General features: G+C 40.3%; 2 protein-coding genes across 3 annotated transcripts; both read right to left on the minus strand.

The window, feature by feature from the left end:
* Positions 1 to 61: 61 nt before the first annotated feature.
* Positions 62 to 10775, minus strand: LOC135345786 (stAR-related lipid transfer protein 3-like). Of its 2 annotated transcripts, none has more exons than XM_064543233.1 (15): positions 10224 to 10775; positions 9101 to 9247; positions 8626 to 8703; positions 7090 to 7209; positions 6226 to 6339; positions 5574 to 5704; positions 5267 to 5349; positions 3696 to 3811; positions 3337 to 3429; positions 2995 to 3051; positions 2596 to 2688; positions 2224 to 2297; positions 1651 to 1755; positions 988 to 1075; positions 62 to 417 (listed from the first exon to the last, which is right to left on the minus strand). In XM_064543233.1, the coding sequence occupies exons 1-15, from the start codon at positions 10704 to 10706 to the stop codon at positions 304 to 306; spliced, it is 1896 nt and encodes a 631-aa protein (XP_064399303.1). In that variant the 5' UTR covers positions 10707 to 10775; the 3' UTR covers positions 62 to 303. The 2 variants fall into 2 exon arrangements, with proteins under 2 accessions (XP_064399303.1, XP_064399305.1); XM_064543235.1 differs by having other exon boundaries at positions 7162 to 7209; positions 10224 to 10774.
* A 312-nt stretch (positions 10776 to 11087) lies between these two features.
* On the minus strand, positions 11088 to 14426 carry LOC135345794 (glutathionyl-hydroquinone reductase YqjG-like). Its single transcript, XM_064543250.1, has 6 exons — positions 14267 to 14426; positions 13645 to 14090; positions 12252 to 12442; positions 11925 to 12135; positions 11531 to 11647; positions 11088 to 11226 (listed from the first exon to the last, which is right to left on the minus strand). Exons 2-6 carry the CDS (start codon positions 14044 to 14046, stop codon positions 11134 to 11136), a joined length of 1014 nt encoding a protein of 337 aa, XP_064399320.1. The 5' UTR covers positions 14047 to 14090; positions 14267 to 14426; the 3' UTR covers positions 11088 to 11133.
* Between the last annotated feature and the right edge of the window lie 17 nt (positions 14427 to 14443).

Here is a 14443-nt window from a genome sequence, read left to right on the forward strand (position 1 = left end):
ATTTGAAAGTAATAGGCAATAATGTCTTGAGCATAATCCTTCAGACCCTGCATGCCTATACTTTACAATTGAAACAACAAAATTTAATGCATGAACAAAAATGAGCACACAGTAATAATTATGTGAAAAAGGTGATGGTGAACTTATACACTATTGTGTAACTGAACAAAAAAATAACACACCTTCAGGTGTTCTCAACACAAAATGTCTACATGACTTGTATACATGTAAAAAAAAAAACACGCGTCTTTGCAGAGAAAGGGTAATGCAGTCCTTGGCAAAAGAGAGAGACTACAAAACCAGCTAGGTCCGATTTCGATTGTTCCTTTGTTCTCGTGCATAGATTAGTAGCTGTTGAAAGGCACCAATGAGAGCGGTGGATACCGTCTGGTCCACTACAGCCTGGGGGAGCCAGCCCTGGGGAGGGGGAGGGGGAAGGTGAGAGAGAAGCTGATAAGAGAGTATTTCGATTGAAGGAGTTTACATTCTGTAAGTGAACCTCTCTATACAAAAAAATGCATGAAAATCCAATTCACTCGCTAGTCACTAGTGTGAGATAATATTTTTTAGGCTGTATAATAATAACGGATGTATTACAGTCTAAGGTCACCCTAAGGCCATGCAAAGTCAATTTGTAGTTCCTAGGCCCCTCGTGCTTGGATTTTGGCAGCTTTCTAATATCACGTGACCTCAAATTAGAGGCACTAAAAGAAAAGGATGAATTTGTATGGTTTGTTTGTCATGAATATAATTACGACTCAAATTAATTATGCACTTCCGGTTATTGAAGAAGTTGGGGGTATTTTCAATTAAAATTCTACGAAATCATTATCCTTAATATTTATCATTGTCTCAATCCGTTTGCTATTTTAGAATAATAGCCTGAGAAACTACAAATTGACTTTGTGTGACCTAAAGAAGGGCCACCTGTTATAATTACAACGGCTGTGTAACCGCACAACAAAGGTGTTCCATACATGCACATACCTTTAGATTAGAGTTGTAGATCCATATGAACTGACACCTGCTGGAGTTGATAGGAATGACTATGTAGCCATTGGGCCCACAATCTCCTCTGTGAATGTATTGTGTGTGTGTGTGTGTGTGTGTGTGTGTGTGTGTGTGTGTGTGTGTGTGTGTGTGTGTGTGTGTGTGTGTGTGTGTGTTTGAGAATGGTATATAGGGGGTGGGATCAGGCTTTCCGACAACAAATTACTGACTCAGTTTAAAATTAGAAACAGCTCAACGTTTTTTAAATGCTATCCGATCTTACATGTAGTAACACTGTACCTACATGTAGGTCATAGGAAGCTCTTTAGTATTAGTTAACAGAAACAAAAAAAGAGCATGTACGTGTGTGTGTGTGTGTGCGCATGCGTGCGTGTGTGTGTGTGTGTGTGTGTGTGTGTGCGCATGCGTGCGTGTGTGTGTGTGTGTGCGCATGCGTGCGTGTGTGTGTGTGTGTGTGTGTGTGTGTGTGTGTGTGTGCGCATGCGTGCGTGCGTGTGTGTGTGTGTGTGTGTGTGTGGAGAAGGCAGAATTTGAAGGTAGTGTACTGCATATCACATGCACAAAAATTGCAGTTGCAGATATCTTAGGGATCTATGTAAATGAACCAATGTATTTACAACAGCTAACGATGGACCTCACCTAACTTTCCCACTCTGCTCCGGCTTGAGATCAGTGACAACACTCTTACTGCACGAGTAGTAAGCCCCATCCCGGAAGGCTATCCTCCGGGCAGACACAAAGTCCCTGAAAAAGTTAAGTTACTATGTAAAATGTACCCCAGTGGGTTTTCTAACTACATGTATCAAAGCTACTATAATTATACTGTAAGTTTCTGCCACCTCGAAGAGAGTGGGCCGTAGAGACTGTGTACCATTGCGCTAGAAATAATTTATATGCAATTTTAAGGCTGCTACGAAAACGTTATGCGATCAATCAATTTATTTACTCGATTAAACGCCGCAATTTCAATGGAGATTGAACAGGCCTCCAATAAAGGCCGATAATTATGTGATATGATAGGTACTCATATAAATAGCAATTAGTTTGCATTGCGCATATATTTCTAGCATTACGGTATCACCGAATTAATGCATAAAATGCTAATCAAGTTAAAGGAGAAACCAGGTTGCATGGTAGACTGAAATTTTATGTGTATATACATTACATGTGTATATACATTACATGTACATATCATCTTATGTGCTTGCTCACCTTGATGACACAGGGCCCATGGCAGCAGACACAGTGTACACAATATCTGTGGCCTGGTCCACTCGATGCACTGTCTGCAGGGGAAGGAGCAAACACAACACAACATGAAACGGTACAAGCAAAACTGCATACAGTTTGAGCCTATAAACAATACTGCACAGACATAATCAGTTCTAACCGTAATAAGGTACAGCTAGGTTAAAATTAATGCTGCCACATACATGTATGAGTGGCCATATAAAGCAAAAGTAGAGTTTTACAGTTCACATAATTATACATGTAGCCCCCAGGAAGCTCTGTAAATGATGTACATGTACTCCGTGCTCAAGCAAATGAGAGTTCCATACAAGATGGTACAGAAAGATCACCCACCTCGTTAATAACACAGGACTGGTTCCATTCGTAGGTGCTGTCTCCAGGGTATAGGATGCTCCACAGTCGCTGGGCAGACACCTCAACTACACCCTGAGAGAAACGATTATTCTAAGAACCGTATGCTTGACACTAGTAACAATTCATCAATAGGAAGATTAGCATTTGCGTACTCGCAATATATGCATCTATAAAATTAATTATAATTATAGCCTTTGTTATTGTTCTATTCTTAAAGCTAGATGTACGTGTACATGCAGTATAATATAGGAATGCATGTAAATATTATTTGTACATCTAGTGTGTATAATTATGGATAATGCTGCAAGTACATGTGCATAATGTATCATTCATCATTGAGATATTAAGTGGAGGTATATTTTACAGACATACACTTACATCTAACTTGAGCACTTTCCGTCCATTAATTGTCTTTGTGTAACACTTAATGTTGCTCTGTAAGATGAACAGAACATTGAATACCGGGTAACCATACCAGCCAGTGTATAGTATTAGGAGTGCATGAATAAGAGTATCCGACTCCCACGCACTTCTATATACAAGGTGTTTTTTTGTGAGTGCAATCATACTACGTATTCACACACTCCTGATAGTATCAACTACATGTTGTACACAACCAAAGTCTTAGCTGGGAGATAGCCCAAACGCAAAAAATGCAGCCACATTTACCTTCAAACACACAAGTACATCATGCTAGCCCTTCCACTGACACATGCTTACCACAGTCCTATCTAGATTCCAGCCGTCATTGTTCCTGGTCATCTCTGTCACCCCTTCCAGAGCAATCACTGACTCACGATGGATAACCTGGTCCTGGGGGGGGGGGGTACTAACATTGCAGCGGTGCTCACAAGTATCCATAAGTTTAACCTTTCAAATACACGGCAGACCCTTGAAGAGTGTTACCTACATACTTAGAGGCTGGCTTAGAAAATTAAAAAGGAACGGGAACTTTTTATTGCTGATGGGTACTGTACATAATAGTCAGAGGTTGGCTTAGAAAATTAACAAAGGTATGTTACATAGTCAAGAGAAGTTGGTAACACCAAAAAAACAAGACCGTAAGACATTTGCTCTACCTCAGGAGATAGGTTTCTCTCGTACTCTGGGCTGACTTCCTCACTGAAGAACGCCGGCTCCTCACTTATGGGGGGCAATTCATCCTCTATCGTACGCTCTACCATCACAGGGGACCCTAGGGTACACAAATTAATTAAAACATTAAGACAACAAATTTGAGCGTATACACATAGAAAACTCCGGCTTAAGAGCTATGTACATGTACATACATGCAAGAGATGTTGCACAGAGTGAGATACATAAACTGGTCTTATTCACTCTCATTCACTCTCGCAATATTATATGGGAAGACAAATTCAAGATCCAAAGTAGAGTCTATAGAGATCCAGTAGACAATGCGATTCGAGCCATGTAGCAGCTCAAGTAACTTTCAGCTAGCACTAATACACATTATAAACTTTCACGTACCTATAAACAACTAGACATGTGTCGTAGAGAAACTAAACAATTCCATACCGTAGATGGACATTTTATCTCATGTAAAGTGTTAGCTAGCTGGCTGATTTGTAGAAATTTTGCTATGGCAGATTATTATTGAAACATTTTCTTAGACACATTTAATTTTCACAATGGGCATTAATAACCAAATTAGACCGGCTTTGGGAAAACCAAAATTGTATAGATAATACAGGCATTCAAATTGCTAATGACAGCTGCTGCTTGTTATTTATTATCAGTATATATAATTTCACATTCAGATGAAGATACCGTATAGCTGGCGGGTACATTTCGAGAGTACAATCTTTCGCGGAAAAGAAAAGATTTAGACTAGCCAGCCTTTTGGTTCACGCATGCATTGCATGCGATCATAATAATATTCGTGGGTATAAATTTCGCAGTACATGCTTAATCAGGGGAAAAAGCGAATGCTTATATATCGTATAGAGGGTAATTTTCGTGGGCAAAATATTCGTGGTTTTCGTGGTTGAAGGTTATGACCACGAATATTTTACCCACAAATGAAGCACAGGGTTTTGCATGAAATAGAGGGTGTAGAACGTTCCTTATGTGGATATCTAATCTTTACACATTGTGGTGTCATAAACACATTGTGGGGAAATGCCAAGTCTGCTTAGGAAGCAAAATTCAAAAACAAAATGGCTTTTTCTTGTGAAAAAAGCTGTATTATTTGGGATATAAGATGGAGAATAGTGCATCAGACAGAGCTGATTGGACTGTCTTATCAAAGTGTTGCTGAGAATCTTCAAGTTGATCCATCAACTGTTTGTAGAATAGTGCATTGTTGACATGCTGACTAAGATCTACAACTTTATGGTTGACCACAGATAACCTTATAAGGAACGCCCACCGCAAAACGCTTTTTGGGGATATTGCAAAGATTCTGCAAAACCCTGTACCTTGCTTATCTTTAGCAGTGCAAGCTCTAACCACGAAAATATTACCCACAAAATGTCTCAATATTGCTGAACCACAAATATTTTGTCCCCCTAAAATTACCCGCTATACGGTACCCTCAAAATACCCGTTATACGGTACAAACAAACACCCATGGCAAGTGTATGCACAACTACTTTTTATACTCCCAGGAATCTCATCAAGACAAGCTCACCTCGAGAAGATCCAATTGGTGTCCTGAAGTCGAGGGAGACAGCACTAACTGACCTCCGGTGCATGGGAGACGGAGATATCGGGCTGCAAATAAGCATCTGAATGGCCTTACTGTACTTACACATTATCGTTACTGTAGTTTGGGGCTCATACATGCGTACATTGACATGTAGCTGATTCACATCATTGTGTACATGTACACAAAAAGAAAATATGCCTTAGAGCTCTATCATGATTATTATGGGGGTTAATTACACCAAGAATAAGTACTTGAGAGGCCAATTAAAGCACACCTCACACATACTCACAGAGGGGTGGGGTGCTCCGGTAGGGGTGGAGTCTCGGGGTGGTTAACTATGACATAAGCCCTGGGCCAGATCCACGCCTTGACACTCCACCACGAAGGAATGTACAGTCTGGCTTTCTCAGCGGGTAGGTACTGTAAAGAGAGGCAATTAGTTACATCTATATAAGGTGTATAGTATGCAGTGCTGAATCAACGTAAATGTGGTATTAAACTATGTACACGTACATGTATACAGAGAAGTCATGCAGTTATCAAAAATGAGTAGAAACTGGATTAATAGCTAGGGTAAGCACTATAGGGTCAAAAGCAGTGCTAGAGCCTGGATAGAGCAGTCATACACACACACAAACAAACACAATGACACTACCATCTACCGTATGGCGGGTAAGTTCTGGGGGAGAAAATATTTGTGGTTGAGCAATATGTAGTCAGTTCGTGGATCTGACAGATCTTGTTTCTTGGTTGTATGCTGCTTGCACTGCAGTAAAGGTGTCGCTTCATTCGTGGGTAAAATAACTATCCGTGCTCAGAAAATCAACCACGAACAATTTTCCACCTGGAAAGTACCCGCTATACAGTACTTTACCATGTGCACACCCAGATGTACGTATCAATAAGCAAATATACGATTGTTGCTTTCAAATTATACGTACCTTAAACTCAAAGAAGAAAGCCACGAACCAGGGAATGACAAAGGAGACAAACACGAGAAGAATAAGGGACACCAGGTACATAGCATCCTTCGTGTTGACCGTATTCTTCAGCAGCTGTAAACAGAAAATCAATGGCAACGGGAATCTACAATTTTTGTATATTATTATAAACACACGTCTTTTTCCAGGGATACAGAACAATGGATGTTTACTGTATTTATGATAGTACACGTACCGTATATGCTTGATCAGAGGCCGCGGCTACTAAATACATGTTTCATTTTTCTAGCAAAGGAGGCTACAAATCGAGAGAGGCCACTGTTTGAGAGAGGAATTTATTAGGCCTACTGCACTCCAGCAAATTCAACTTGCATTCAGGTTGATTCAAAAGTTGTTTTCACCTGCACAAACTCGAACTCTGCTATCAGAAAGTCTTTCAAAAGCACTAACAAGCTGCTACCTAAACATGTACATGTAGCTCCTACCGTAGATACCAGTATCAATATGGCTGCCACGTGCAGAGATAGTTCATTGAGGCTACTATTACTGCGGCTTCTATTGCACTGAAGATGGGCATTTGAGGGGCTACACTATTTGAGCGCAACCTTTATACAAGAGCGGCCTCTGATCAAGCATATACAGTATTGGGTACATGTACACGCACATGGATACAATGCTGTGCATATAATTTTTTTCTTAAACATGGGGTCTTATTTTTAACTAAGTCAGACGGTCGTTTGTTAAAACCTAGCGTTCAATCGATCTAAGAAATGGCCACAAAAGATCATCAGACTTAAAATACACACAAGCTCATTAACAATGAATACAAATGTAGTTTCAATTGATCATGCAATAATGAATCACTTTAACATCACATGGTTGGAACTGAGAAACCACAGAGGAGTATATAGCCATTCCCGTGATGATAAGGCTTACAAAGTAGGTCTTGACAGGAATGTAGCAAGCTGAGGCAACAGTCGTAAACTGGAGAGAAAAAAACATCACTATTATTGCTAGTACATGTACATGCAGCGAGATTGAGCGAGCGAAATTTTGCCAGAATAGTAATACGTACAATGCATATAATCATACATTAATTTTGTAGAGTATAGAGGTACCAAAAGTTCTTAGAAACTATGCACTTACATGCACATGTAGAGGTGCATGTACACTTCTATTGAAAGCAACCACCAACCATACAAGTAAACCATGGTGGTGAGTTAGGGACTAGCCGGGCCATAACTAGTATGACATAAAAAGTATTTTGTTAATCCCTGAAAACTAACACTAACGAGTGGTGCAAGCTGATGCCTCTCAACATGTTTCGCTTTCGTTCACAAAGTATTACAGTGTTATAGAAGAGGTAATTAGTTTGCTTTGTATATTGTTATTTGTATGCAATTTTTAACAAAGAACGCACACAGTCATTGTAACAGTGGAAAACAGAAGACTATCTGATGGCTTGATGAATGATCTTCAAGGATATAGAAGCATGTGTGAGTGATGTCACACAGGTGCAGATCCCATGAAGGAACCTCCGGACACACACAAGGAATCTCCGGAGAATCCTCTGAACTGGCATGCATTTATTAGCTTAGGAAGCACAGGATCCTCCGGACTCTTAGTACTCATACTGGGATTGTCGGACACTTGTAGGCAACAGTGGACATGTATGGAATGTGTAGATGTACACCGTAAAAGTTTTAATCAATGAAATAGAGTGGATCTGCAATGAGGTTAGAGTTCACAAGAGCTATTTCTGCAATCCGCTTAGGACGTAGAGAAGAGCTAGCTCTACTTACAAGACAGGCAGTGTACATGCATGCAGCTTTCTGACTCTTGAAGCTAACAAACAGCTAGTGCTCATAAGTTGAATAGAAAAGTTTGTGCGAACAGATGATGCTATGAAAGATTCTAAAGAAACTGCAACAGCCTTCACTGTGAGTAAAATGCCATAACTCGAGAAAGAAGCTTTAGTTTGCAAATGCACGAGATCGTAAAAGCCGATAGAACATTATTGCAACCGTAGCTGGAATACACACACACATACACACACACACACAGAGTCAGAATTACCGTATCCCTCGTTGCAGCTACGGCTCAAGTATACTATAAAGTATTACTTCCAATAATTACATGTATGTCTGGCATCACTCAGTTTAGTACATACATGTACACATTGTATGCCAGACACAACATTTATTAACACATGTGCTATAGTTATATATACGTGTAATTGACAGGCAAAATAAACGATAATCCAATGACGTCTTGGCATTTTATATACATTTTATAACACTTAACCTCCCAACAACAAGGAGAGCCTTTCCATAAGGACAAAATGGTAGATCTCAAAAGTGTAATTTATTCAGAGGCTCCATTGTACTAGGAGTGACTTACTGCCATGACGATCCTGGTGACCAAGCCCAACAGATTGTACGTCAGTATGTTGCATACCACACAAAACGTGGAGATTATCTAAGGGCAAAATATACGAAGTATTCGAATTAATTATTGTATAAACTTGAATTTGTAACCTGAAAGTAAATTGAAATTAACACATGTACATGTACATGGCAGCAGGATTTAGGTGGCAGGAGATGATTTATGTCTACCAGCACGCGCCCCATGTAGCATTGACATAAAATTTATGGTTCTCATAATTATTACTACATGTATGAAATATTTAATACTTAAAATGGTGAAAGGAAAACAAGTTTGAACAGTGGGCCAATCAACTGATATACATTGTAGGGGCTCGTTTATGTATTAACAAATCCACCAATCAAGATACATGTACGTGCACACAAACCGAAAGAGAAAGAAAGTACCAGGTTGGATATTATCATCACAAGGTAGACAGCTTCAAACTCACCACCAGGTCAAAGAATCCCTGGTTAATGTCCAGGCTCCAGTAGTTAGGAGGGGTACAGTTTGGGGCAACATTGTCGAGCATATTTTGCGACAAGTTGGCCTTGCCAGGGGGGATACAACCTTTAACTGTACCAATTTTATAAGCACCCTGTGTGTGTGACAATAGAGTAATACAGTAATACTTAAAAAATTATACAATGACATGCACATGCTAGAAATTTATGGGGAAATGTATGTACACATGGGTCTGATTTGTGGTCACCCTTGGGCATTCAACGGTGGGTCTTTCCTACATTGTAACACACATAGCCACAGGTGCAAACATGGTGCAAACATGGGCACTTTCGGGCCTATTAACGAGGATGCATTATAGAGAGTGATCTGCTGATACCAGACACCGATTAGGCTAAAAATTGAGTTAATTAGTCACATGCAACAAGTCACCCAATTGACAGGATTCACTCTACAAGTATTACAGTAGCATCGCACAAGCTATTTAATTCCAGGTAACTGGACCTTAAGTGCAATGCAGCTGTGACACCACATGGTAAGAGCATAGATCTACATAATGGATGGCCATTTGTAGGGACATGAAGGCACACACATTGTAGCTACAAGAGTACACGTACTACAGACAAATCAGCTCTCTGGGATCAAGGTATCACATACTCATTACATTAGCTCTCTGGGATCAAGGTATCACACACTCTAGCAGTTCATTACATCAGCTCCCTGGGATCAAGGTATCACATACTCTAGCAGTTCATTACACCAGGATCAAGGTATCACATACTCTAGCAGTTCATTACACCAGGATCAAGGTATCACACACTCTAGCAGTTCATTACATAGCTCCCTGGGATCAAGGTATCACACACTCTAGCAGTTCATTACATCAACAACAACTTCAGATGAGACTTGTTTCGTACCGCTAGTAATGCAATAGTATGAAAAAACAATCCTTCTTCTACCATTTTTCTACGACTACGAAAATAAAAATGGTCCTGTAATGCTTTTGATGAAGGCTACATGTAGCTCTAAACCACGGACTTCAATTGAGTTGGTACAAGAGAATTTACCATTGACTACTATAAATACATGCACACACTACATACACAACATACGTTCAAAACGAAGCAGATGATGGACATAAAGACGACGATTCCCCAGTCGAACCCCAACAAAATGAGCAGGGGCAAGCGATACCTCTTCTCATTCACTGTCTTCCGCTGTGTAGATACGGTTGTACTCATAGAGCCATATCGACTTGTCCGAGACTGGTTATCAGGCAATTGATCATCTACAAGTATGGTCGTATGGGGAAAACCGTTAGCAACCCCTCCTTGATACGGTGGTTCATACGCTGGTAAAAGTGGTGCTATGGAACTGACTTCAGGCTCTTCGTCTTCAGCCTGTGCTTGTAGAAGTCTCTGTCTAGCTACTTCCAAGTCTTCATCTGTCATAGAGCCTCTTGTAGAGCCATTGTAACTCGAGTCTTGAGCACTTGCAGTATGATAGTTGGTGCTTGACATGCTGTCTTCGGGCTGTACGCTACCAGTAAAGGATCTCAGAGGGCGATATCTGTTGTCTACTGACAGTTGGGACATTATTCACGGCACAATATATCGGAATTAAACTCCGACCTCATTGTCATATCTTAGATTATGATTCTGATTGGAAAGGTCAACGCTTTCAATATTCATTGAAAGGCCACGTGACGATGATTGCTGTTTTTATCAAAAAGGGGTGGATCTGCAGAGAAGTCAAAGAGAGGTATGACAGTAGTCTCGATTAGGTTGAGGCGAGTATTCGAGACTAGTATGACTGGGTTGACCTAATGCTTTCCTGCAGCATAACAAGTTGCATACAATTTTGTCCTTCGTTACTTTAGGTACCCTTCATGAGGTACCCTTTCATTACGTATGGGTCCTATTATAATTATAATATTAACCCGGCCTTTTTATATACTGACCAAACAGTGCAACTGCTAAGTTCATAAATCTATTGATCTATAATGATATACAAGTCTATGAATCAGTTTTGGATTTTGTCTCTGTTGTGTGGTTCATCATAGTCAGTGTCTGGTCCGATGGGAACTATCCCGCTTGGATTGATGCTATGACTCCTCTGGGCGGGGAAAAAACGAGAATTATGAACACTTCTATTTTAGACGTTATAGGTATATAATTATATATTATATGGACTCGGACAAAAGCAAGTGCTACAAGGCTCAACACATCGATCTATAAATACAGTTATCATTCTCATCAAACCGGCCGGTGATATAATTATGATAGTAGGTTTTCACAGGCCATAAATTATATACTTACACGTACATGCTGCTCCAGAAGAATCGTAAGCTATCATAGTTTTATTGCATGCAAATAGCATATAGCAAGACTTCAGCAGGAATGTCTATTGTGCCACTCACATAGTAGTGCTGATCAATGTGAGTCCTGTTGACTGTAGGTTTAATGGCTGGGTGCTGATAGAGCTCACGCACGTAGCCCCAGAGATTGGGATAGTCCACTATCTTCTTCTTGTTGCACTGCACAATTGAAGAAGAACGATGTGCATCTGCATCTTAGTACAATGTAAGCACGCACTAGATACTTACATAGTGAAACTATTCAAGCAGCTCTACTTCATCTACATTTTGCTTATCAATTCGCTAGTTTTTGGTGATATGTATTTAGTGCACACATAAAAGAATTTCTATCAATGCACAAGTAAATTGGACAACATTTTTATAAAGCCTATAGAAAGGACAAAATGGCTGCTTTCAAAGTGACAGGTCTAGGAATGACAGGTACTTTCTTGCTTACCTTAAAGTGTACATGGTAGACGGAGTCGAATCTAATGAGAGTAGTGAAGAGTCTAACATCAGCCTCAGTGAGAGTGTTTCCAGTGAGATAGCGGTGTGTAGAGAGAATGCCCTCAACACGATCCAGACCCTCAAACACCTCCCTCACAGCCACGTCATAGGCAGCCTGGGTCCCGGCAAAACCAGAACGGTATACTCCATTGTTGATCTGACTGCAGGTATTAGATAGAACAATGTAGCAGTAGCAAGACAGCTAATTTTTATAGTGCTCAGTAGCCAAAGTCTGCTTTGCAGTCTATAAGTATCGCTATAGATCTAGCTCACGTACGGATATATCCACTCGTTTCGATCCTCAATATCTTTTTTGAGGTGTTCGGGGTACAAGTCCAGTGAGCGTTGCTCATCAGTCTCACAGAATTCATTGAACTCAGAGTTAAGCATGCGGATAATTTCAGAGCTCTCATTATTCACAATTGTCTTTTTCTCCTTATCCCACAGAACAGGCACAGTAAAACGACCCTAGAGCAAAAAATAATAGTACCGTATAGCAGGAAATTTTGTGGGTGCAAAGTTTCGCTATTTGGCTCCTGAGCCCTCAGCAGAAATGTTCGTGGATTCTAATATTCGCGTTTCAATGCTAGGAAACCACACTCACCAATAGCTTGCATGGCGGTGCATGGGAGTTTAAATTTTGTGTTAACTGCTCTGTCCTTGAAAAACGCAAAATTTTGCATCTCACCAAAATGTTCTGCTATACGGTATCACTAATGAAAGAATGTTCATTGGCTAAAACATGCATGCTATTAGCCTCGTCACTACGCTGTTTTTCTTTAGGTTGATAAATATGAGTGGGAAAAAGCTATTTTTTGGGTGAATTCCAATGTCTAATAAAACTAAGCGTATACGTATGGGTCCATAAAATGTTCCTTTTGAACACCCACACATTTTCACTACCGTACCCTCGCGAAAATACGCCCACCCTTTTCTGCAAGAAGTCTAGGCTTATTAGGGGACTGGGCGTTTAATCGCGAACGGCTAGTTTTCATTCGAATATACGCCCACCCGCGGCCTTAAATCGAGGTTTACACTTTGCTCTATGCCAATTCTTTATTAATTTATTGTATTTTCATTTTAATACATAGTATGAACATTTTATTGACAACAACAATGTTATAAACTAATGCATGAGTATGATTAAAGCATGACAAGAGAAGAAGTGGACTCTGACTCTATTCGTTGCTTGTTGATGTTAGATGTAGCAGAAATTTCTCGAAGGATGGTAGGTCATACTCCTACAGAGCAGCTATCAGGTACTTTGTTTCAGAAAACCAAGGCAAGGTAACCTGCAAAATTAGCCTGTGTGATAACTTTCTTGGACTTTGTGTTTCCTTTCTCAGCATATAGGACTACTTGTTCCCCGCATATACATCTTCAGGGGCAAACAGATCCATACAGAGAAAGTTATAATGTCTGATCTTGGTCCAGCAAGGAGTATAGTCTTACTAGCTACTACATAAAACTTCCTTTCTTCACTAGTAAACATGTGGCATTCAGCTACTGCGCATGCTCAACTTCTTATTCTAGGTGGGCTTATAATCGAGTGAAAATACCCTCGTGCAAGAACTTCGAAGCAAAAGAGGGGATGGGTGTTTATTCAAGATGGGCTTATTTTCGCGAGGGTACGGTATTGCTAAAATCACCACATACATACTGAATCTCACCTGATAATCTTTGTCGGCTTTAAAGTACACCTCTCTGATGTATGTGCAGTCATTCACAGTATCTGCAGTAGCATCCGGTACAGAGGTGTCAAACTTCCATCCCTTCTCGCCCATGAAATGGTCCACAACGTTTACAGAAATCACTTTGTCTAGGCCCTTCAGTCGTCTCACGATTAGAGTCCTGTGCGCCCAGGGGCAAGCTAGCGAGACGTACAAGTGGTATCGACCAGCTGCAGATGGGAATCCACTGCTACCATCTTCGGTTATCCAGTTTCGGAAGCTGGAGGCTTTCCTCACAAATTCGCCCTTGTTGGTTGCAGATGACATATTCATGAGCTTGATGACACAATTTCTGATCCTGAAATATCTAGGCCACTTGTGTAACAGAGTGACAAACAACATAAACAGTCCAAGGTACGGTAGATCAAGCTTTTTACGCTTTGAGTACTGTCACCTGTGGACCTGGTTATAGCAGAGGCCAGCTTGCAGCAAAACTAACAAACTAACTGTTCACCTCATGTACACACTATTTTACATACACTGTTCTTTGTTTATTATACTATTATTTACTTGCTTCCACCATAAAGGTGTTGTTTACTCCCAAAAAAAAAAAAAAAAAAAAATCCCTTCAGGCCAGGGCAAGCTAGATCTAGTGAGTATTTATAAGTTCCAGCATGCAGTGAGGTATACGGTCTTCTACACTCAGCAATTTAATATGAGTAACTGTTTGTGACCTTAGTTATCAGCTCCAGCACGTAGATCTATAGCCTTTACACTCAGCAAGTCATGTCTAGCTTTA

Source organism: Halichondria panicea, chromosome 12 (genome assembly GCF_963675165.1).
Source record: "Halichondria panicea chromosome 12, odHalPani1.1, whole genome shotgun sequence".
Lineage (NCBI taxonomy): Eukaryota > Metazoa > Porifera > Demospongiae > Suberitida > Halichondriidae > Halichondria > Halichondria panicea.